The sequence below is a fragment of the Chaetodon auriga genome, chromosome 14 (assembly GCF_051107435.1).
Source record: "Chaetodon auriga isolate fChaAug3 chromosome 14, fChaAug3.hap1, whole genome shotgun sequence".
NCBI classification, from domain to species: Eukaryota; Metazoa; Chordata; class Actinopteri; order Chaetodontiformes; family Chaetodontidae; genus Chaetodon; species Chaetodon auriga.
The window spans coordinates 8,746,849-8,769,731 of NC_135087.1; the positions used below are offsets into that span (position 1 = coordinate 8,746,849).

Genomic DNA, 22,883 nt, shown 5'->3' on the forward strand with positions numbered 1-22,883 from the left:
TATACAGCTTAAACAATCAAGACAACATGCAAATTAGTGCCTTTTTGAGGTGAGGTAGGTGGATTTTGTCTACTGTGGACAGTCTCTGTGTTCAATGTTTGTACATATCCAAAAACCAAAGAGTAAACACGAGGTTGCTAGCAACCAGCAGAAACTCCAGGAAGTTACTGCACCTGTTTAAGAAAGTCTGGCACGTCACTCCCCATAACGCCACAAGGTGTCGTGTTCACGCTTCATTTTGTATGGATTAAACAAAATTAAAACTTAATTCATTAATTCGTCGCAATTCATCATCTTTATTGGAGCTGGTAGGTGAATTTTTTATTAGCCAGGATTGCTGTTTCCTCCCGTTTCCGGTCTTTGTGCTAAGCTAAGCTAACTGGCTGGTTGCTGTAACGTTAGCTTCATATTCAATGGACGAAACTGAGAGCAGTATCGTTCTTCTCATCTAGCTAACTCTCCACCAGAAAGTGAGTACTTCCCAAAATGATGAATGACTTTCAGTAACATTTAATATGAAAACTGGCTTTAAAAACACACATTTCCTGATTGTTTTCGGCTTATCTCAAAATAACAGTGACTGGTTGAGGCCCCTTAACGTTTGAGTTAGCAGTTTCACTAACGTAGTGTTGTCCCCTCTAAACTTCACGCATGATATCATTTCAGTTGCTGTTAAAGTTCATATCATCCAATATTTCACAAAACAAAGAGAAGCGAGAGAAGTAAAAAAAAAAAAATAAAAATAAGCGAAAATGTTACCAGCACACAACCACTGTGACCAATGTGAAGCTGGTACCAACTCCATATATAGTTTTAAAATTAAGGAAGTTAAGTTAGATGTCGCTTACAGTTTCATTCCTTATTGACAACCCAGAAGTATTTTTCCATTTCTGTATTTGTACTTTTGCTTGTGTAAAGTATGTGGATACACTTCTTGCACCACAGCCTTGAGGAGAAACGCGCAAACACACACGCCTCCCTCTCCTTTGTCCTCAGTGCGTAATGATCTTGCGTCAGGATCCAGCGTTTGGTTCCTTCGAGGCCAGCGCACTTCTCACTGAGTCTCAACTGCCGACTGGAGCACCCGAAACATTTCCTCTTCTTGCGCTTACAGGTTTCAGACGAGAAGTCCGAGAAATAGCACCTGGAATAATCGAAGTGGCTGGATGATGGATTCACGGATATTTGTCCCTGCTCTCCTGCTTGTGCTCGGTTTGGCGACAGTTTTTGCTCAGACTCCCGCACCTCCAACACAAGGTAGGAGTGGAAATCAGCAGCTCTGTGGTGACAGGAATTAATGGCTGCTGAAGTAATCTCTGCCTTTCATTTAATTGCTTTTACCTGCGTCATTGTTTTTTTTTTTTTTTTTTTAGTGAGGTTCCGAGTAAAAATGTAGGCTAAATGGCTCTAAATGGTACAAAATCCTCACCTGATTTATTGGGACTTCTCTTTGGCCCTGGATTACTATGGATTTTCTCAATTTAGGACAGTGTTGTTTTTGCTCTCTCCTGTCTTAACATCACAAAGATTAACAGGAATAGAACAGGACATAGATCAACTAAAACATGTTATTTGAGTTGTGTTGGTCCTGAATCACACTTCCATTGTTTGTATTTTCTGTTCAAAGATTATTTATCATTAAATAATTCAGAACATTTTTGATAAAGGGTGCGTTTCATCCTGTGTAGCTACACATATTAGTCAGATAAACACTGATTGTTGCTATCAATGTTTCTCTGTTAGTTTCACAGTATTGTTGAAACCTCTCAGCATGAACAACGAGCGTCTTTTCAGTCCTCAGCCCCCCTCAGGTCCTGAAGTGTTTCAGAGTAAATAAAAAAAGGAGAAGCTACAAACAAACTGACCACACATGAATGAGGGCCTGTTCGTTTCCACATGAACTTTACAGATTTGTGGCCACACTGACACAAACCCTGTTGTTGTTCTGCGTAGTCTGCTGATAATAATATGACTGGTTTGAAGTCTGGTTGTTTATTGTGCTGTGTCTCCATGGAAAATGTCCCAGGAGGATTAGCAGTAATTACGAAAGCCACAGTGAGCAAAAACCTACAGGCCTCATTTAATCTGCATATCATAATGTTTTCAGCTAATCTCTCCAATATGAGTCACTTGTGATTTCTCTTGCGAGGCAGAATGTTTGTACCTCTCAAAGACACCATGTTGGAGTATTTTATGTGTTTTAACTAAACTGGCTTTTTCCCCCACAGCTTGTGAGGCGAAGAATGGGACCAACTGCGAGGAATGCCTGAAAAACGTGACAGTAAGTCCTCAGAGAAAACATTTAGTTTCTCCGGAGTTGATTTCATTTTGGGTGTTTGTGTGTGTGCGGAACAAGAAGTGTGTTAGGTGGAGGAACCACAGCCACTGGCTCCTCCTCTACCTACACACCTGTTAGACTGGTTTGAGGAGTAACTGATCTCATCCACACCCTCCTCCTCCATTTTCTCATTTTTGTGTTTGTGTTGTATTCAACAGTGTGTCCTGCATTTGCCCCGGATACTTGTTGATTCAATGTTTGTTCAAATAATAGAGAGGTCATTATGTGTTGTGGTATTTTTGCAGTGCTTGTGGTGTATCAAAACCCAGTCATGTATAACATATCCAGTGAAGACCATCCTTCCACCGCATGCACTCTGCCCTTTGAATGATGCACGCTGGGGGCTCTGCTGGAGTAAGAGAGCGCACACACACACACACACACACACACACACACACACACACACAGCTTATTTTATACAGTTATTGTAAGAGATATGATATATACACATACATCTTAAAGTACAACCACACTTTTGCCTTACTGGGTCATTCCATGAAATCTGCACCATTTGTGTCCCCAAGAAGACAGTTTCTGTCACTTTAAACTGTCTTTTGTCCAAAGCAAGAAGTGATGATTCAAAGTTTCTTTTACATATCATCTTTTCAATATTGAAAAGGCACCTATTTCACAGGAAAATCCATATACAGTCATTAAAAGTACACAAAAGCCTTTTGCCTGAAAGGCCAGAAGTCAAAGGTTTAAAACCTGACAAAGACCTCTCCTAAGACTCAAGGTAAGATAAACAGAATTACATCACCCCCACCCCCCATGTAGTTCGTACAAAAAAAGGTGATAAGCTGATAAAATGAACTGCACCAGGTAATCGTAGTAACAGCACTTCTTCTTTGTGCCATGTTACAAGTTGACTTTCACTGGTGCAACAGAGCTTATCATTGGTTAAATGGAAAACAAACATTAAAAACAGTGGATGGTGACGTGAACACAGCATTCTGCCAATAGGAAGTGACCAGAGTACAACACTTCAGGTTTTGGACAACCTAGCATGTATTATTGCGAGCATAATGCTTTGAAGTTTCCCATTCAGATGGAGGAAGGCACCGAGGTTCATCGGAGCAGCCGGGTACTGGGGGAGGACAAAGACAGTGAGGAAAAAAGACAAAGACAGATTGGTGTAGAATGCATTAATTATAGTGAGTTGTGAGGACTTACAGGTTTACTGTATGTACGGCAACTGTGTCGACCTTGGATTTATCTATCTGGGTAAACTATTTTAAACTTGGCCTTGTCAGCTCCACATTTCACGCAGACAGTTATCTGAGACATACATGCATTTTTGGATGCTTGCCAGTTTTTGTATCTACTGATTGTCTGTAGATGGCAAATTTTAAATGCCTTTTTTTATGATATGACAGAACACACACCTATTTAGTGGTATCTTTCTGAAGTCATTCACTAAGCACAAGTATGCAGGGAAATGTCAAAGGCAAGAGAAACTCTCAGCATGTCTGAACATGCACATGAAGGTTTCCAGACTGTGATATGAATAAATAAGGAAAAATGAGTGTGACTTGGAGGATTGCTTTAAAAAAGTAGTCAAAATTAATAGATAAATTGTGGGCTTAGACTTAGCAAGCGCACATTAATATAGATGATTAAACTTTCTGACATTAATACGTTAGCTTGTGATTCATTTTGCTTCTTTAAATGCGGAATCTAGCCCTTAAACTTGTCTGTGACTGCTCACAATAAATACTGGTCTGACCCTTATTTCTCATATCTTTAATATCACAGAAAAATCAAGAAGTTCGACTAGATTTTTATCTGCTTTCCTGAAGGTAGATCTGTGACTGTGGACTCCAGTCTAAATTTGTCATTTCTCTCTGTCCATCTGTAGTGAACTTCCAGGCATTGATAATCACCTTGGCAGTGATTGGTGGGATTCTCATCATCGCCCTCCTGGTGTGCCTGTTCTGCTGCTGCAAGTGTGAGAACATTGGGTAAGTGTGCAGTGAGCTGTGGTTGACCCTGTGACTGAATAGTAACTGAAGACACGCTCTCATCTTCCTCAACACGAGGCTGAGGCATCAAGCTTTACTTGTGGTTCATTTAAGTGAGGTTCTGTCGAACAATTGTACCATTGTTATCTTCTTTTTTAGATTAATCTCATCTTTTAAGATCCTCTGATACACAGAAACCACAACCACTGCTGTTTATGACAGCTGTATTGATAGAGTACTTATAATTACTTACAATGCCAGAAGGTCTATTTGCTGTCTGTTACTGGATGCAATTTTCTATTCTTTTGTGTGACATGAGACATGAACAAAATAATTATACACACACTTACAATAACTTATTATAAAGGCTTTTCTCGAAAGTATATTTGAATGTGAATTATTCCAAAATCATACATCTCATGAGAAGTAGAAACGTTTATTCAGTAAATATTTGAACTATGTTTTTTTTTTGTGTGTGTGTGCTTAATCTGCTTCCTGGGTTTATTGCTCTTAGTGGTTTGTTAAGTTGTCTCCTGACAGAATGAAACTACAACAACAAATATCCAAATTAGTTAATTAGCATACAGCTAACTTTAGCCCGGGAGATGTTGACAACGGTGCCTCCAGGGTGGTTTATAGTTGAAAAGAGGCAAAGAGGTTTGTTTGATGAGAGGGTGTGTGGATTGTCAGTGATCCTGTTTCCAAGTTTACTGTTATATAGAAAAAGTTAGATTTAGGCTTTATGTTACTGAGAGTTATGTTTAGGTGCAAGTGTAAAAATTGCTATCATCATGTATTCGGTTAGAAATGGTTAGGTTCAGGTACATGCTTACTGTCACAGATGGTTACAGTATGGGCTTGGTGTGGTTAACTCACTGTAGGATGACTACCTATGTCACTTTGTCATGTGAGTTTTTCATGTCGTGTGGCCACATATTGTACATTTCTGTCAGGTTTGGTTCAGTTACCTTAAGGAGGTTTCTGCATCTAAGAGACACGCACAAGCATTCACTTTGTACTTACCCATGACCCATCACAGCCTCACTTTGGTCTTGTTCTTGTGTGTCAGATCCCAGAGGTTCGAGGCCAAGATGCAGAGACAAGCCAATAAGATGAAAACCAAGCAGGACGAAAGGTGAGGAGTAATGTTCATTGAATTGGTGCACAGTTTCAAGCGTGACCTGGTTTGTTCTTCTGGAAGTGTATATGAAGCAGCTGTCGTGTACAAAAAGACATTTCACGAGACAGTATCCATCTGTCCAAGGTGGTATTGAAGTTAAGCGGTTTTGAGGTCACACTCCCTCTGTGTGTCTTGTAATCCGAGCCTCTGTGTTCTTTGCTTTAGTTGCCAGTCTGGCCTCACGTTAATGTTGGTACATGTGGGTCCCTGTGAAAACGTTGCCCCTCTCCACATTTACACAGCATTGTAAAAGCAAGATGGTAGAGTGCACTTCAAAGCGTTTAGCTGAAGGTATTCACATACAGTTGAAACCATCAAACTTTAGCTACCTACAGCATATTTTACTTGATGTGTTAGTTAGCTAGCATTAGCAGGATAGCGAACAAGTTAATAATTACATTTCATGGATTTAGGTCACTCGGCTGATCAAAGAAATTGCTCCTTAACAACCTGAATATGTGCAGACCTCTTGATTCAACAGTAATTTATAGCATTTGTTTTTGTTTGCCCTTACAGTACAAATACACACATACAGTGGATGTATTTATGTAGACATATATACAGTAAAGACACTTTAGTACAATAACTGAATACCTATGAATAGAAATTCACAATTTGCTTTGTGCACATCTCAGGGGGCATTTTAACATTTCCGCTGTCTTACCTATTTAACAGTCATTTACTAGTCCCAATCTGCAGGTTTATCGCATGGTTTACAATCTGCAGGACACCTGACGCACCAGTTGCCCCTGTTGCATTGTTAGTCATGATCCGTATCAGTTTCCTTCATAGCACAACACAAAAGCAACGCAGATGAGGGAAAAATGCACACGTCAGACTGTTACCGGCCCAAACTGGTTTGCGGCCATGTGACTCCTGGGAGTGTTTGCAAGACTGAAAAATATTATCAGTCATTGTGTGACTCAGAAGAAAATGTTTTGTCCTTACAGGAAGGCAGAGATGAAACAGAGACATGATGACATCAGGAGGAAATATGGTGAGTTCTCTCACTTACTGACATTTTTAATAATTTTATCTGTATTTCTCATATGCATGTGCATATGCGGAACTTCACTGTGCAGATATGTGTTTCTTTGTCTTTGAAAGAAAAGCTAACTGTGGGCTTCTTATGTCTTTTTCTGGTTTATACTTGACAGATATTTTGAAAGAAATCTGCTTTCTTGCCAAGAGTTAAATGAGAAGAATCTTAGCTCTCATGTTCGTAGAGGCGATACAAAGCTACAGCCAGCAGCCATTTAGCATAGCTTAGCACAGTGAGTGGAAACGAGGGGAAACAGCTAGCCTGGCTCAGTCCACAGGTAACAAAGTGCAGGCACCAGCACCTGTAAAGCACATGAGTAAGATGTTATATCTTTGTTTAAGCCATTCAAAAAGCAAATTGTGAAAATGAGGGGTATTTTGTTACAGACCCATGCTAGCCGTGTCCCCTTGTTTACAGTATTTCTGCTAAGCTGAGCTATGTGGCTTCATATTTAACTGACAGATATGAGAGTGGTGTTGATCCTCTCATCTAACTCTCAGCGTGAACATAAATAGATGTTCCCAAAAATCTGAAGCTATTCTTTTAAATCAATGCATGGCTTTACTGATTGTTTTATGTTTTTTATGTTTCTCCAGGTCTAAGTGGGCCAAATCCATACTCCAAATTTGCATGAGAGGATGTGTGAAGTGAGATTTATGTCACAGCCCTTCGGTTTCCCCTGAACTCTGACAGACATCAATAAGCTGTCCTGTGGTTGTGAAAGCATAGTTGACCTGAGAATTGATGGAAACTACCACTAAGACAGTTGCGAAAAAGTGACAGTTTTGTACAGGCAATCTCTGGCTTCATCCAGCCTATAAATAGGAATGTTGTGTTTAATGTGATGATCTATGAGGCTGTAAGCAAATGCTAGAATAGACACATGTAGCAGCAGTGTTCTTCAAGACTAGAGTCGTTAATCCTGTGGTTGCTACTGCATCACTGTACTTGTACTATTTATATGTGTAAGTCTTAAGTTGTACAGAATGGAAAGAATCCAGTTTGATTACTGAACAATACTTTCCTTTTGCTTAAGAAAATGTGTTGCATCTGCAAATGTTCAGATTTCAGTTCCTCTGTGTTGCTGCTATATACTTAAATCTGTTTTTTTAGTTTCTGTGATTTTCTTCTCTTGTTTCAAATGGACTCATTGCTATTCTGATACTCGTCGAAGGCAATTTTTATTGTGTTGTTGCTGGATTTTAGGTTGGAAAATGAGTTCATACTATGAAGTCAAAATAAAATCTTCAGTCGTATAATCTGAATTTATGAAATAATCGTTAACTTCAGGTGAATGGGTTGATTGTTGTATAGGCAGATTGAAGTCTACCTTGTTTTACATTTACCTCCTGTAAAGGCACATAAACCTAATAAAAGGCTGGATTGATAATTGATTCCTTTAATGGCTCTGGATTTTCATTGTTTGCGTCTCCCTGCATTGTGCTTTTATTAAAAATGTTTGGCTTATATTTTGTATCTGAGTTATTAATAAGTAAAAGTTAATTGATTAAAACCACAGTTAAAATTCTCAAAATGCCAAATATGACAGAAACTCAGTGATTTATTGTTAACATGAATTAAATCTGATAGTAGAACTAAATTATAATACTGAGTTAGTGAATTTTGTCATTGTTGAATTTGTAATTTTGCTAAGACACAGTTAATATTACAAAGGAAATGAACATGTTATATGGACTATATCGTTAGCATTAATATTTGCATTTCCTACAGAAATACCTTCATATATTTCTTTACAGTCAGGGTGTGTGAAGGGTCAACAAATTTCAATTTGGTTGAATACATTTTTTAATGCAAGACATTACATTTTCTTTGGTGTATTAAAGCATAATACGATAGTTATATACCATATAGCACAAGCTAGCACTTTAAGAACGATTTATAATGAGTTCCCAAATCTTCTTAATGTGTGAATATTACATCAAACACATGCACGGATTGTTTACTGTGCAGTTTCTGTTGTGGGAGTATCGCGAGGGTTTGACACAGTGTCGTTACCTTCAGAAGTTCTTCAGTTCGCGTGTTCGAGTATCTTTACATCGGTGCGCGCTCCCGCGTCCGCGCTCCCGCGGTTGAATCGTCACATGGTCCTGTCAGATCCAATCGTTTATTTATAACAGCGGTCCAAAGCGCGCACCCGTCAGCAGAGGAGAAGGGAGGACAGAAGGCGGCAGAAAGACAAATAAAGCCCAATTAACCGCTTATTCTGAAAACCCGCACACGAAATACAGCCAGGATGTCAGAGGAAAAGCCAAAGGTAAGACATGGAGGGTTAAAGAGCTGTAGATTCGTAGTGATGGCTCAGTCGAGCTCCTGCCAAACCATTCCTGAGATGTGCAATCTGAAATGGCCTGGTTTGCACGTTTGTGTAAAGCGGCGCAATGTTTGTTTCGCAAATGAATGAGTACCCGCACATCTATATTTGCATTCAAACGCGTTTAAACGACACTCTGTGGACTGAATTAGGACAGATGATGCCCTACTAACGAGGGTCTCGAAGATTGTGAGCACAAATGCCAATTACACCATGATTGTCATTTGCGGATTTTTTTTCTTTGTCGAAACGGGACCACGTTATGTCCGCAACGCCGCAACTGCCGCAGCGACAAAAGAGCGCAAATGGAGATGACGCACTCGTATAAAAACTACCGTAGCCGTGCTGTTTTTGCTTATTTTGGCGTGTCTGTGTTTATTTTGCCACAGTACAACAAAAAAACTGCTAGCAGCGTTAGCCGGCAGCTAAACTCAGCATCGGTCTTAAAGGGCCGGCGAGCTAACCGCTTAGCCTGAAGCTAACCTTGCTAACGTTAGCCTCTGTGGCTGATCGTCTAGCAACACATTGTATCCTGACTCAAATATTCTGACTAATGTGAGTTTGTTTTGGTTGATATATGTACAAAATTGTGTAACCGTATTCCTTCACCACGCATCGGGGTCGCACGCCGTTGTTGTGACATTTCTTTTAAAGCTGCAGGCTGTAACGTTACGTAGCTTGCAGTCAACTTAACGTTACTTGGTTGGCAGACGTCTCTGATAGCGCTGCTCTTTTTTTTTTTGAATTGTTTCTCTGTATGTAAGCTCCGAGTGCAATGTTTCTGGTGTCTGTGTTAACTAAAACCTTAACTGGCTGGTCACTGTGATCAACACGTCTTTCTTTGCAGGAGGGAGTAAAAACTGAGAACGATCACATCAATCTCAAGGTTGCAGGGCAAGATGGGTCGGTGGTCCAGTTCAAAATCAAAAGACACACACCCCTCAGCAAACTAATGAAGGCGTACTGTGAACGACAGGTGAGCTCAACACCCAGATGACTGCTTTCTAATTTCCTCTTCTCAACATCAACGTTCAGATGATTTTGCATTTACTACGAAACCTCATTCAGTCTCCCAGTTAGTTGCACACTTTGTTTTGGTTTTTCTGTACCAAAAGTTGGTCACACATAGGTTCATCTTCGTGTCTGTTGTGTTGCTCCTGCAGGGCCTCGCAATAAGGCAGATCAGATTCAGGTTTGATGGCCAGCCTATCAATGAGACGGACACACCTGCACAGGTAACATTATGCCCTATGCATCATAATATTCTCATTAAACGTCATTGAAATGATCTTTCTTTATGATGTTAGCACATTACAGAAGCCTGTCTCTAATGGAGAGAGTTCTTCAGAGATGTTTTCAGTTTATTCAGCGCTGACTCCACAATTCAGGCATTCAGCGTCTCTGAGGAGTCTTAGAAATGTTTACCTGTTCAGTGAATGTTTACATCTACTAACTTGTACCTCCTTCTCTGTGCTCCTCTCAGCTGGAGATGGAAGATGAGGACACCATAGATGTATTCCAGCAGCAGACAGGCGGGCGCTGCTAAGCCATCCCCACCTCATTGACAGCCACCCTCAGACCACGCCCTCAGCCACCTTCACTGTCCCTCCCCTCCCCATCGCGCCTCAGTCTACTACTATTATTATTATTATTATTATTATTATTATTATTATTATTATTATTATTATTTCTTCAGTTTAAAGATATCTGTCATGGTTTTTCATCAGGTGTTGGGGGGGAGCTCCTCAGCTGTTTATATACTGTCTCAGCCAGGACTGAACTTTTGTGCGCGTCGACAGTCTCTGCTGGCCAATCAGGACAACATTTCCTTCCGGCACTGCAGGCTGTGATTGGACCAACAGCACGCCACAGCTGTTCCTGGTTCGTCAGTGCTTCTTATTCACTCTCCAGCGAAAGCTTAGTATCCAGTAGTTTGTCACGGTTTTCATCCATCTGGGTCGATTGTGAGGCTCTGCAAGATTTTCTCCAGGGGTCACGGTCAGTGGGCATGAAAATGTTTTGAAGTGGAAGCACGATCTGAACTTAATACACACCCGCCTTCCATTTCACTTCGCTTTCTTGTGTGTTTTTTGTCTGAACGGTGACTCCTGCTCTTCTGTCAAAAAGGTTTTAATTCTCTCTGCATTTTAGGTGCTTTTGCTAAAGAGTTCTGCAATGTTTTTTTGTATTTTTGATTTTTTTTTCTTTTTCTTTTAAGAATTAACACCCAGGGGGCTTGTTGATTGTTTTTTTTTTCTTTTTTTTCTGTACAGAAGTATCAGAGTGGATGTTAGATAAATGTTGTGGGGCTTGGACCAATACTCCCAAGACTGAACTTCTATTTCATATTTGATGTACTTGGATTACTCTAAAAGCAAACTTGCGAGGTCCAAACTGTCACAGTTCAACAGTTTGTATTTCATTAATGTTATTTGCTTCCTCTATGACTTCTACTAATTGAGATAAGTTCTTTGTGGGTGTCCGGTACAGACTATTATTCACACATCCAGACATGCCCGTTTAGGGGTGGGAAATTGAATTCATCATTTGTTGGTGTTGGTTTGAGTCTGGCTGTGTGAAAATAGTCTTATGACATCGAATACATAATTTTTTGTTTTCTTTCCCCATTTTTCAACGATTTGGCCAGTGGCCAGTCTCAATGATATTCTTGCAAGCGGCTCTGCTTGTGGGTTTTACAGTTTTGGGGGTGGGGGAGGGGGGTTGAGGGTGGGCTGTGGGCGGGAGTAACTGGAAGGTTGTTCCTCCGCACTGTTATTGGGGTCAGCTGTCTCATCTCTGTATCGTCCTTGCGAATGTAGACTGATGGGACACCTGACTCTAGATGTGTTTTAAAGAGGTGCAGCTTCCAGTTTTAGAGAGGATATCCAACAAAAATCAGTATCTTTAACACATTTTGAAGACACCTTTCACTGCTGTGTCAGCTCTCGAGCTGTTTGCTTCTGTGGAAAAGGCAAAAGTTGCAGGCCATTTGTTTAAAAACCTGACTGCAGCATTGCTAACAGTGGTGATGAGTGTCTCCAATTTACCATTTCTAAGAAGGATGCATGCAGTTTGTTGCATATCGGGAGGGCAGGGAGGCTGACAAATGGAGTTTGGGAGATAATTGTTCTGTACCCACAGGGCCTCATTCTTCGTACACGGGTAACTGAGTTGATTTGGTTGTTGAGGGCCTGAGGCAAGCTCAGATTGTATAGTTCAATCAGGATTCAGATGTATCTGTTGTCGAAGAAAGTAGTCCTTTTGCTCAGCCTGCAGAAATGCAAGGTTAGAGTGAATCTGTTCATGATATCCATTTTTAAGTTTACCAATTTTAATTGTCATATAAGGCATAACTAAAGCTTAATTAGTTATATTAAAAGTACAACAAAATAAAACCAATGCTATCTTTGAAATAAATCATGTTTTTCAGTTGTATTTTGTATCATTTTATCCAATGGAAATTAATTGATGTCTATTTTCATTTTGAAATGACAAAAGCTTCACTACACTGCCACCTGCTGTTGGAGATACTCACTACTGTCCACACTGGCCCCAGTGAAAAATGGCATTTTATCTGAGGAGTAACTAAATATCATCCTTCCCAGTCATCAACAGCAAGAATCTGGTAAAATGATGTTGTACAGAGACATGTTAAGTCTTTGTGTTGTGAGTGAGTCATAAGCAACAATACTGTTTTATCTTTGTGGTCTCAAAAAACAAGAGCACAACTATCAAGACATCCCCATTTGCATCTGAATGACTGAGTTGGCTGGACAAAGAGCTGCTGAGCTGGCTAACACACAAGCTAAACTATGTAATGTACGAAGAAGGGGGCCCAGGTCTTGTCATGTTATTTGTTTCTCTACTGATTTGTACATTATTTGTGGTCTTTTACTACTGTATACAATAAATATAGTTTGGTACTCAGGTTTGCTGTCATGTGTGTCATTTTTTGTCTATTCAGAAACAAGTGCTGAATTTCTGCACAGCATTTCCACATTTTGCATGTTGAGATCCAGTGCATGTCTTACATGAAGCTCAATCTGTGACATTTAGTCTTGTGACATATGGTTCTTAAACATTTAACCTCACAGCAGCCTGGCATGTTGTAAATCCTGTCACTGGTCAGAACGTGGCTGACATTGAATTAAATATAGTTGTTGTGTGGTTCATTATGTAAGACGGGTTTTCGGTTCCCGCAGGGGCACTGCCTGCTGAAAATGTGTGCACAAGCACTACAGTATGGGAGGAAACACCACATGTGGCTTGAAGAAAACAGCCAGCTAGGTGGTGCCAGTGAACTATTCTCAATCTCCTGTCTCTGCCTGGTTTACTTTCTCTCCTAAAACAACCTACACATTAAACACAATTAGATTAGCTTTAACTTTACCGTCACTGAATACTGAGACAAGGAAATGCAGCTGTGGATCTGATTTGAAGTGCAGAATAATGTACATAGCATATCACACATGGTGCTAATATACAGAATAAACAGTAAGGATAGGTAGTAGGTGTATGCATATGTTATATAGGCTGTACAGTGTGAACATGTGCAGCAGTCACAGTAGGAAGTGTAAGCTTAAAATATATAGTTCATGTGTACTTTAATGCTAATAGTAAGACATGTACAGAATCAACAGCTGGATATATGATATGAATGTGATGTATACACTATAGGTCAGAAATACACAATATGGACAGCAGTATATGTAAATATGTATGAGTAAGTTAGAGCACACTATGTTCAAAAAACAAACAAAACAAAACACCACAGATTCAATCCAAGGCAACACGGACATGCAGAAAGCAATACAAGCCAAAATAAACTCTAAAAAAGCAATAAAAACAAAGGTTCTGCATAAAATTGAAGCGTGACACTGAAAGTTATCGTTTCCATTGTGGTCGTGAAACACAAATGTGCATTAGACTTCACATAGAGACAAAGATCACTGAAGTGAATGATGCAGGTTACACAAAGGCTATCGGCTTCCGTGGGGTGTGTTATCACCTGATACCTGATTTAGAAAGATTTAGACATCTCATCTGATACACTGAACGAACCTTGCATCCAGCACAAGTGGAACAGTGATAAGGCTAATAGCAGCAGGTGATGAGTCAAACCAGGAATAAGGAAAAGCATGCGCATGAGAGGGCAATCTACATCAACTTTTTCTGCATCTAAACATCCCTCTGAAACCACACAGGAGGGAGCAACACCCACTCCATGCCATGCCTGGAAGGAAGAAAGATTAATGAATGGATAGAGGAAAGGAGTTGTTATCTCGTATCCTGATCTTTGTGCAGTCTATGATCTTAATGTGGGCGAGAGGAGGAGAGACAAAGTGTATTTGCCTTGTAAATGTGTCGGCCAGCGGATGAGAGCGTTCAGAGAGATCTGACACCGGCAGCGATGCCGACATCTCTCAAAAGGCAGTCTGAGATATTTGCCTGGTACCCAACAAAAACCGGACTCAACCGGACTTTGAAACATGATTTTATCAAGTTATTTGAGGAGGTATCGAATTGTTGGGTGACCACGGAAAATCAAAACTTCCCTTGTATTTGAAAGTCAAATTCCTGTGATTTACCCAATGCAAGCTGTTTAAAACAAATGGAATAAAGTATCGTTTGGCCCTGGCCAACTGTGTACTTTGCCATTGCAGCGTTTTCCTAATTTCACTGTCCTGAGACTTCATTACATGTTCAACAAGTTATAATCCTGTTTGAGACTTTAGAATCAGAGCTGGGTTCATGCACATGCCTTGGCTTCTCAGGTAATAAACTGCAGGATAACAGCTAATATGATCACAGCTCAGCTCATTTCCATCCATCCATCAGTGGAGCAAAGGTCACATATGTTCTGCTGTTGTTTTTAGGTTGCTTTTTAATTAAAAGAATACACACTGTCTCCCAAAGCCTCTTTTAATGTAGCGAACGTGTTTGTCTTAAACAGAAATTTTCTATATCGTTACATTAAAGCATTCTGTCTATCTGCTTGTCTGTCTGTTAGACTCTGTATCGAAAGTGAACACACACACACACACACACACACACACACACACACACACACACACACACAGACACACATTGGAGCAGCTCACCCCTCTGGCAGGTCTGTGTCATCAGAGGCGTTGGGTGGGGGGGGTGAGTGACAGGCTGGGTCGTGATTTGCATGGCTCTGGTGTTTAAAAGGAGCTGCAGGTGCAGGACTCTCCACACAGATGAATGGATTCCTCTTGAAGCTCAGATGCTTTGGGACTGTCTGCTTCTACTGTTACATGGGAGCCGGCGGAGCTTTGATGATTTTCAGCTTCTAGTCTGTTGACTGGACGTTTTTCTTTGGAGTTGGAAGATCTGAAAATGCTCACTTGTATCAATATGAAGAGCAGACAGGCGTCTGGTGTGTACTGTCACTTAAGATAGAGACAAAAGGGGAGCAGGACACAGAGAAATACCTTCAGTATGGAGACATTCGCACCAGCTGGCAACTGAACCAAACATGCTTTTTGTAATGTCATCGCTGATATTTGTGCCGTTCCTTCTCTTGGGGTTAAGGGTCATTGACAGCACCACAGACTCATGGAGACACTGTGCAGGTATTGTTCCATTTTATTCTATTTCACCTCTCCCAGCCTCAGCTTTACTGCCTATTGCCTCAGCTCTCTTCAGCACATCTGATGTTTGAGTTAATGATTATTCAGTCAATGAGTTTTATGGTTTCATTTAAAAACTTGAGAAACCCCTCCGGCTAAAATTCTTTTGGATAATTCCAACTGTCTGCATCTGCTTACAGTACAGTGGGAGTGTTTGTGTGTGCACTGTGGCGTGCAACATTAACTTAAATTAACATCCACAAACAAGTACAGACATTAGATGTGGTTAAGATTCCACAACAATTCTATACACATCAGAAAATCAGGGTTAACGGTGTGCATGTTTATATGATGTCTCATCGGGTTCGGAGTCATTCTCTTCCATTATTCTGGCTTCTTTGTGACTGTCTTTCTTAATAACTACCCCTCCTAAAACCTCCTATAGCTCCAGCACCACCCAAGGCTATTTCTCACACACCGGGGGAGTCAAGCATGCTATGACATTAAGCGCTTTATTAGTTTATAGCAGTTGTTCCCAACCTTTTTCACGTGTGTCCCCTTAAAACAGCACCATGTCTTCTTGTGACCTCTTGGTTTCATATTTTAACCTGTTAGCGTTGGTTGCAGGTCCAAGTAAAACTACTATTACTGTCCCGTAAAAGTACTTCAGTCCTGCAGTGATAATGTTACTTGCGCAATCATGAAAATGTACTTGCAGAACTAAAAGTAAAAGCACTCAATGCAGAAAAATGCCACCTGTGACTGCTGTGCTTTATATATCATATCATCAGACTGTTAGTACTGATTCATTCATTTGTAAGCAATATTCTACTCTAGTTGTTGGTTGAAGTGAGGCTACTTTTCTAACTATTTTATATAAAGCTCCAGCTTATGATTATCTCCTGTTATGGATTAATCTGCTGTGTATTTTTTGGTTAATCGATTAGTTGTTCACTTTGTAAAAATTCTGAATATTGTGAGAAATGCTGCCACAGTTACTCAGAGTTCAAAGTGACACATCCACAATGTTTATTTTGACTAAACTATTTAAAAAAAAATGATTAAAATCAGGAAGGTAATTACAAGAAAAAGGATAAACTGTCCCATAAAATCTTTAACAACTTTGTATGAAAAATTATGAAAAGAGTTTCCAATGAATCTTAATTGTTTCAGATGTACTTTGATGTACTGTTGGGTAGTTTGATTTATAACAAAGCATCATACTTTTGTTGATATTTTGTCTGCAGAAATCTTAATTTGTAAAATAAATAACAATTAAAACTGTCAAATAAATGCAGTGGAGTAAAGTAGGATGAACTTTACTTAAGTACAGTGCTTAAGTAAATACACTTACTTAAATTCCACTAGTGCCTATGAATGATTTTCCCTTTTCCAGTAGACACAGTTTGTGTGGCAGATTAATAGATTAGTCATCTCAGGGCCCCTCAGATTTATTTTGTGACACCTCCCAACCCCAAGATTATGAATAAGTGGTTTAAACTATAACAAATTCTGCATAAAAAAGCCAAAGCAGTAACTTTATCTGCTCATTGTCTGCAGATTTTCTCCCTCTGGATCTCCTGTCCTTTGTCCTCGAGAGGGACACCTCCAGACTTGTACCAGGGGTACACTTGAAGCAGGCTGAAGGGGTGAGGGGTGTCCACTTCTCAAGCCCCCATACCTCCATGAGCTTCCCCTCCTCACAGCTGCTGGCGAACTGCGACCTCTTCCCCAAAGAGTTCTCCATTGTTGTGACACTAAAAGTCAGTCGCAGTGCAGCCAAGGTGAGCATCACTGAAAGTCAGCACTTAGATTCTTTATTTCAGGTAAAGTACCAATACTACATTCAGAAAATACTCTGTTACGAATAAAAGCCCTGCATTCAAAATGACTCTTAAGGTAAAAAAATCCAGAAATAACTAAACTAAACCAACTAAATGTACTTAAATAAAGTAAACGTGCTCATTGTGCAGCAGAATGCAGCAGTTTAGGGTTATTTTATATACTTTATAACAATGCACCAAAGTTTATAAGCTTTTTTAAACTCATGGTGTGAAAAGTAACAATTAATTATAGCTGTGAGATAAATGTAGTGAAGTAAAAAGTGCAATAATTTCCTCTGAAATTAAAAAAACTGTACTTCAGTACTGGAGTGAATATACTTTCTGAGTGTTTTTCCTGTTTGCTTTTCAGAGAAATGAATACATCTTTTCCCTGATGGAGTCAAAAAAGGTAGAGAAAAGAGGGGTGGAGGAGACGGAGGAGGAGAACGGCAAAAGGAACATTTTGGAAAAGAATAAAGAGATGGAGCAACATGGAGAGAGGGAGAAGGAGAGGCGGGTGAGGAGTAATGAGGGACGGATCATCCTGGGACTGAGGTTCTCCAGAAAACGTCTGCACTTCCTCTTCAGAGGTGACGGAGGGCTCGTGGAGCGCTGGGGGTTGCGAGGCACCCGGCTGGCTGACAACCAGTGGCACACACTGATTTTAGTCGTTGGCAGTCATCACGCCAGGCTCACTGTGGACTGCAGCTCACCCCTGGAAATGTAAGTTTTTGTTTTGCTCCTCTTGAGAGCTACCGTTCCCTGGGTGGGCACGCTGTCTGTCTCCCACCACGCTCTCTTCCTGCTCCCTCTGAATTCCCTTGAGGGATAGTAGATCCGTCACCACAATACAATGGCACCGCTCCAAATCTGCTCACACCCTGCAGCCATATCACAGTAGCCTGACAGTATGTGATAGATGGTTTTTAGTGGAAACTCCCTCTGGCGCACAGAAGGGAAGAATATCAGCAGCAATATAATACAATTCCTGTCTCGGGCCTAAAAATAGGAGCAGAACAGAGACTACTTTAATTACAGACTTTTAGTTCATTTACAGAAGAAAAACACCTCAGCCTCAGCTATTAGAAATAATTATGTCTTTTTATGGCAAACAGCGTTCTCTCCAGGCCTTTCCCCTCAGACCTCAACATTCAGGGATCAAGATTCCACATTGGCAGTCGGGGGAGATGGAAAGGCTTGTATTCAGTAAGACTTACATTTCTTTATCATTAACTTTCCTTAAACGTAAGCTGCTAAACCACTGCTTAAATCTTCTCCTTCTTATCTGCGTGCAGGGTCTGTTGCGACAGCTGGTTTTGGTGCCAGGTTCGGATGCCACCCATCACATCTGCCCCTCGTCCGAGCCCCAGCTAGCGGTTCTGTCAGTACCGCCGCTTCTCTCAGACCTGCCTGTCACGGGGAGGGAGGATGACAGTCACGTACCCTCCTCCGGTAACCTGCACATGCAAGATTTTCCAGGACATTTGATACAGTATGAAGCAAGGCATGACATATGTGCTTTCCTGTCTCCGTGCCTCTTTGATCACCTGCTTGTCTTTGTGTTTCGATCACGAACCGTCAAAAAACAGAGCAGCGAGTGTCTGTGGGGTTGGAGCGGTCGTGCTCAGAGCTGCTGGAAGGCCAGCTGTGGTTCAACCCGCTGAAGAAAGGCCTCTACCTCTGCGATGGTACAGTGTGGATTGCTGTGTTAGAGGGTGAGAGTCCAGCTTCAACCAGCCACTGATGAGCAAGTTTTTACTCAGTTTAGGTTGAAAACCTGACAGAAATCTCACCTCTCCATCTGCTCAGATCATAAACGACTGGACTACGTGTTGGAACACCAGGTCCTCACCACCAGCTCAGAGACACACGATGTAGAGGTATCTTACACCTTGTAAAAAAAGAATATTTATGTACATTTGTGGTGTTTCTACTGTTGAAAAGATCCTCACTGTACTTGGAAACCAAAATCTTATGCAGCATAAATTTTCACCATCCTTTGATTTCCTTCTTCTGTCCAAAAAGTCTATGTTTTTTATAGATCTTTTTTCATCCAATCTTTAGGTGTTCCAGGTACCTGGCATGGGTGTGATGGCTGCTATGGCTCATCAGTCTACAGCCTCTGGCTCTGCTGTGTATCTGTGGAGCCAAACAGGTTTCCAGCTCTACCAGAACATCAGCACATATGGAGCTCTGGCTTGGAGACACTTCAGTATGGGCGAGAAGGTGACAAAAAGCAAGAGATGCGTTTCGGAATATGAATTGAGCACATTCATAAATCCACCTGGTAAAAACAGTTTGGGGAGCTGATATTCCCTGTGCTTTCTTCCTTTGATTTAGATATTTCTGGTGGTGTCTAACTGTGGCAGAGGGCCAGACAAGCATTTTAACAAAGAATCAGAGACGGACTTCTCTGTGATTTACAAGTGGAGCAAAAAAAGAAAACGGTTTGTCCGGTTCCAGACTCTGCAGACACACTGTGCCCGGGACTGGGAAGCCTTTACCATCAATCGACAAACATATCTCGCTGTGGCCAATCATAGGCAAGGTAAAAACTAAACATCCGCCTGCTAACGTCCAGAATTCCCGCATGACATCTGCAAAATGTTAAATTACTCTTTTGCATTCTCTCTCTTTGCTTTTGTCTTCCAGGTAATAATAATCACACTATAGACAGTGTGATATACAAGTGGAACAGGCTGACAAAGGCTTTTGAGGTCCAGCAGATGCTGCCCACCTCAGGAGCCTACGACTGGGAGTTCTTCACAGTCGGACCGTACCATTTCCTGGTGGTGGCAAACGCCTTTGATGGAGTGACCACCTCTGTGGACTCAGTCATCTACATTTGGGTCAATGGAAGCTTCCAGGTGTTCCAGACAATTAAAGTATGTGGTAAACATAAAAGAGCAAAGGAAGTGCGTAACTGACTTTGAAAAACTCTCACTTTCTTGATTATCAAAAGCATTGGTTTGGTGCCCGGCCACAATACAGGATGGTGTTTTGAGCACGGGTGGAAATTAGGCTTAATAGCACTTAAATGTAGCATTTTTCTCCTTGATTTCCATACCATTCATCTTGTCACCGGCTGGGCTTTGATTTCCTCTGATGAGATCTGTATCTGTGAGTATGAAAAACCATCTCGTCTGTACACACAGAGGGAAGGGAACACAAATGGGGAGAGATAACAGGGTAATGAAAGAGAGATGGAAAGCAAGGAACATTTAAGACAGGGCCAAAAATAGAACGTGTGGTTTGCCATGATTTGCTTGAGCAATAGCAGCGCTTTGACATGTAACTGATAGTGAATCATATATTTGAATCCAGCCACATTTGAAAAGCGTGTTGACATGTTGATAGTCACATAAGAAACCATAAGGAGATGATTTAGGGGAACTCCACAGCTGGATGTGAGGAGTCTGAAGAACACCTTGGGGCAGGTGGAAATTAATCATGTAAAATCATCCAGAAATAAGTGATTTTTTTTTTTTTAAAATATGTATTACTCTCTTAGCTGTTTCTCTTTCAGGTTTTCCAAGTAGTATAATAGTCAAAGAAGTACTCAGATACTTTATTAAAGTAAAAGTGACAATAATGTAAAAATTCTGCATTATAAGTGAAAATCCTGCATCTAAAATCCTACTTGAGTATTATCAGTAAAAAATACTCAAGTATCAAAAGTAAAAATATCTACTACACTGAAAAATGACCCTTTGAGTGATCAGATCGTTGGTACTGATGCAACAATGTGTAGATGACGTATTAACTACTTTAAATACAATTAGGAAATCTGACTAGTGGTTCCCAGGCTAGAAGTGAAGGCCCCTCGAAAGGGTCATAAGATGATTAATGAGTCCTACTGCACAAATATATATTCATTTTTTGGACTTTTCTCTAATCTTTGGATGTGAAAAGGGGACATGTTCGCTGCCTTAACCCCCCTGCCCAAAGGTTAATCTTTACTCTTTTGTGAAATATTGAATCTTTGTGCCTCACATAGATATTTAAATAAAACCATCTGAGAAGTTTGGAGGGTAAATATCTCCTTGGTGAAACTGCGAACAGCTCATAGAAATCTGAACCATGACAAGGGGCCCCGACTAGACACTGCTTTTTTGTAAGAGGCCCCCGAGCCAAACATGCTGAAACAATGTTTTTTTTTTTTGGTCAAATCTTAGTCTGACAAGTAACTCCAGATGTCAAATATATGCAGTGGTGTAAAATGTATATTCTTTCCTTGAATATACTAAAGTAAGAGTACCTCAACATTGTACTTAGGCACTGTGCTTGATTAAGTATACTGAGTGACGTCCTACCACTGCAAACACGTTAAGCACAATTCTCTCTCTCTCACTGTCAATCTAGACCTTCTGTGCCACAGACTGGGAGATGTTTCAGATTGGCAGCAGAGTCTTCTTAGTCGTTGCCAATGGGCACAGGCTCCATGCTAACGGACCAAGTCGGTATACCATCAACTCCACTATCTACGAACTGGACATGAACGGACAGCTGTTTGTCCGCTTCCAGGATATTGTCACCTACAGGTATAGATATGCAAACTCTATAGTATGCCAGGTGCATGTACACACAGACAGATTATGAGAGTGCTTCCTGTATAATAACCCGTTTGCTGCCATGTCAGCCTCTCGTCATCACCGCATTCCTTTTCTGTCTCACCAGTGCAGTGGACTGGGAGTTCTTCAGCCTCGGGGAGGAATATTTTCTGGTTGTCGCGAACTCCTTTAACGGAGAATCCTACTCTCTCAACAGCATTCTGTACAGGTACTCAACTTGTCAACATCACCCCTCCCAGTGTGAAATAATTCATACATTCTGATGGTTTTCTAACTTAGTGCTGAGACATACAGCTGAACTGTTGTAATGCAGATGTATTTTCCTCCTCTGAGCTGGTCGAGTGAAAGCATACCAGCACTTTTGACATGTGAGGAATCACTAGGAAATAGGAACTGGCTGATGGCTAATTTTGGGTCCAGCGCCTTTGTTAAGCAGATGCAAATACACCTTTGATTTGATTCCTCCTTTCTGTTTGTTTTTAGGTGGCAGGGATATGAAGGCTTTGTTCCGGTTCATTGGCTCCCAACGATCGGGTGCAGTGACTGGGAGTTTTTCAGCTCTAAAGGGGAATCATATCTCATCTACTCCAGTGCCAAAGCACCTCTCTCCAAAGTGTTCAAGCTGAAAACCTATTAGAAAAAAAAAAAAAAAAAAAGAGTGTACATGTGGTTTTGTGTACTATATTTATTTGTGTTGCACATTCTGTTTTTCTTTGTAAATTGAAAATGTTTGTAATAATGTTTGAAATACTGTGTCTGTTCACAGTTTACGTATAGTCAGGACCACAGCAACCATTAAGGTCATAATAAGGTCATGACCTTAGTATTGTTTCAAGAATTTTGGGACGGAGGATTTTATGTTGTCCAATTTCACAGAAACTGGATATGGTGGGTTTTGAAGAATGATTTTGATATTTCTTTGAGTAAATATCTTAAATTTGACAGTTTGGGGCAAGAAATATTAAATTAAATTGACATATGATAAAAATCCTAGGTTATCTAAGGTTTAACTCATCATATAGGGACATAAAAACTTACTGAAA

General features: G+C 40.6%; 3 protein-coding genes across 4 annotated transcripts; all 3 read left to right on the forward strand.

Moving 5' to 3' along the window:
• The first annotated feature begins 1,015 nt into the window (after window positions 1-1,015).
• Window positions 1,016-7,915, forward strand: pttg1ipa (PTTG1 interacting protein a). The gene is made up of 7 exons (XM_076749634.1): window positions 1,016-1,257; window positions 2,229-2,281; window positions 2,584-2,692; window positions 4,197-4,299; window positions 5,369-5,434; window positions 6,430-6,476; window positions 7,118-7,915. Exons 1-7 carry the CDS (start codon window positions 1,167-1,169, stop codon window positions 7,153-7,155), a joined length of 507 nt encoding a protein of 168 aa, XP_076605749.1. The 5' UTR covers window positions 1,016-1,166; the 3' UTR covers window positions 7,156-7,915.
• A 741-nt stretch (window positions 7,916-8,656) lies between these two features.
• On the forward strand, window positions 8,657-12,781 carry sumo3a (small ubiquitin like modifier 3a). 2 transcript variants are annotated; one of them, XM_076748867.1, is made up of 6 exons: window positions 8,657-8,796; window positions 9,701-9,846; window positions 9,913-9,967; window positions 10,017-10,088; window positions 10,337-10,389; window positions 11,815-12,781. In XM_076748867.1, exons 1-6 carry the CDS (start codon window positions 8,776-8,778, stop codon window positions 11,954-11,956), a joined length of 489 nt encoding a protein of 162 aa, XP_076604982.1. In that variant the 5' UTR covers window positions 8,657-8,775; the 3' UTR covers window positions 11,957-12,781. The 2 variants fall into 2 exon arrangements, with proteins under 2 accessions (XP_076604982.1, XP_076604983.1); XM_076748868.1 differs by lacking the exon at window positions 9,913-9,967 and having other exon boundaries at window positions 9,701-9,829; window positions 10,337-12,781.
• A 2,583-nt stretch (window positions 12,782-15,364) lies between these two features.
• On the forward strand, window positions 15,365-22,477 carry LOC143332083 (thrombospondin-type laminin G domain and EAR repeat-containing protein-like). The gene is made up of 13 exons (XM_076749343.1): window positions 15,365-15,449; window positions 17,007-17,230; window positions 17,640-17,992; window positions 18,385-18,475; window positions 18,565-18,721; window positions 18,859-18,984; window positions 19,079-19,149; window positions 19,334-19,495; window positions 19,610-19,817; window positions 19,922-20,154; window positions 21,632-21,810; window positions 21,947-22,048; window positions 22,324-22,477. The coding sequence occupies exons 1-13, from the start codon at window positions 15,365-15,367 to the stop codon at window positions 22,475-22,477; spliced, it is 2,145 nt and encodes a 714-aa protein (XP_076605458.1).
• The last annotated feature ends 406 nt before the right edge of the window (window positions 22,478-22,883 follow it).

Bases quoted from the DNA above. Each gene is read 5' to 3' on its own strand.
- pttg1ipa (XM_076749634.1), top strand. From the start codon at position 1,167: ATGATGGATTCACGGATATTTGTCCCTGCTCTCCTGCTTGTGCTCGGT. The intron at 1,258-2,228 runs GTAGGAGTGGAA...TTTCCCCCACAG, and splicing joins TCCCGCACCTCCAACACAAG to CTTGTGAGGCGAAGAATGGG. The intron at 2,282-2,583 runs GTAAGTCCTCAG...GTATTTTTGCAG, and splicing joins AATGCCTGAAAAACGTGACA to TGCTTGTGGTGTATCAAAAC.
- sumo3a (XM_076748867.1), top strand. From the start codon at position 8,776: ATGTCAGAGGAAAAGCCAAAG. The intron at 9,968-10,016 runs GTTGGTCACACA...TTGCTCCTGCAG, and splicing joins TTGGTTTTTCTGTACCAAAA to GGCCTCGCAATAAGGCAGAT. The intron at 10,089-10,336 runs GTAACATTATGC...TGCTCCTCTCAG, and splicing joins AGACGGACACACCTGCACAG to CTGGAGATGGAAGATGAGGA.
- LOC143332083 (XM_076749343.1), top strand. From the start codon at position 15,365: ATGTCATCGCTGATATTTGTGCCGTTCCTTCTCTTGGGGTTAAGGGTC. The intron at 17,993-18,384 runs GTAAGTTTTTGT...TATGGCAAACAG, and splicing joins TGCAGCTCACCCCTGGAAAT to CGTTCTCTCCAGGCCTTTCC. The intron at 19,150-19,333 runs GTATCTTACACC...TCCAATCTTTAG, and splicing joins CAGAGACACACGATGTAGAG to GTGTTCCAGGTACCTGGCAT.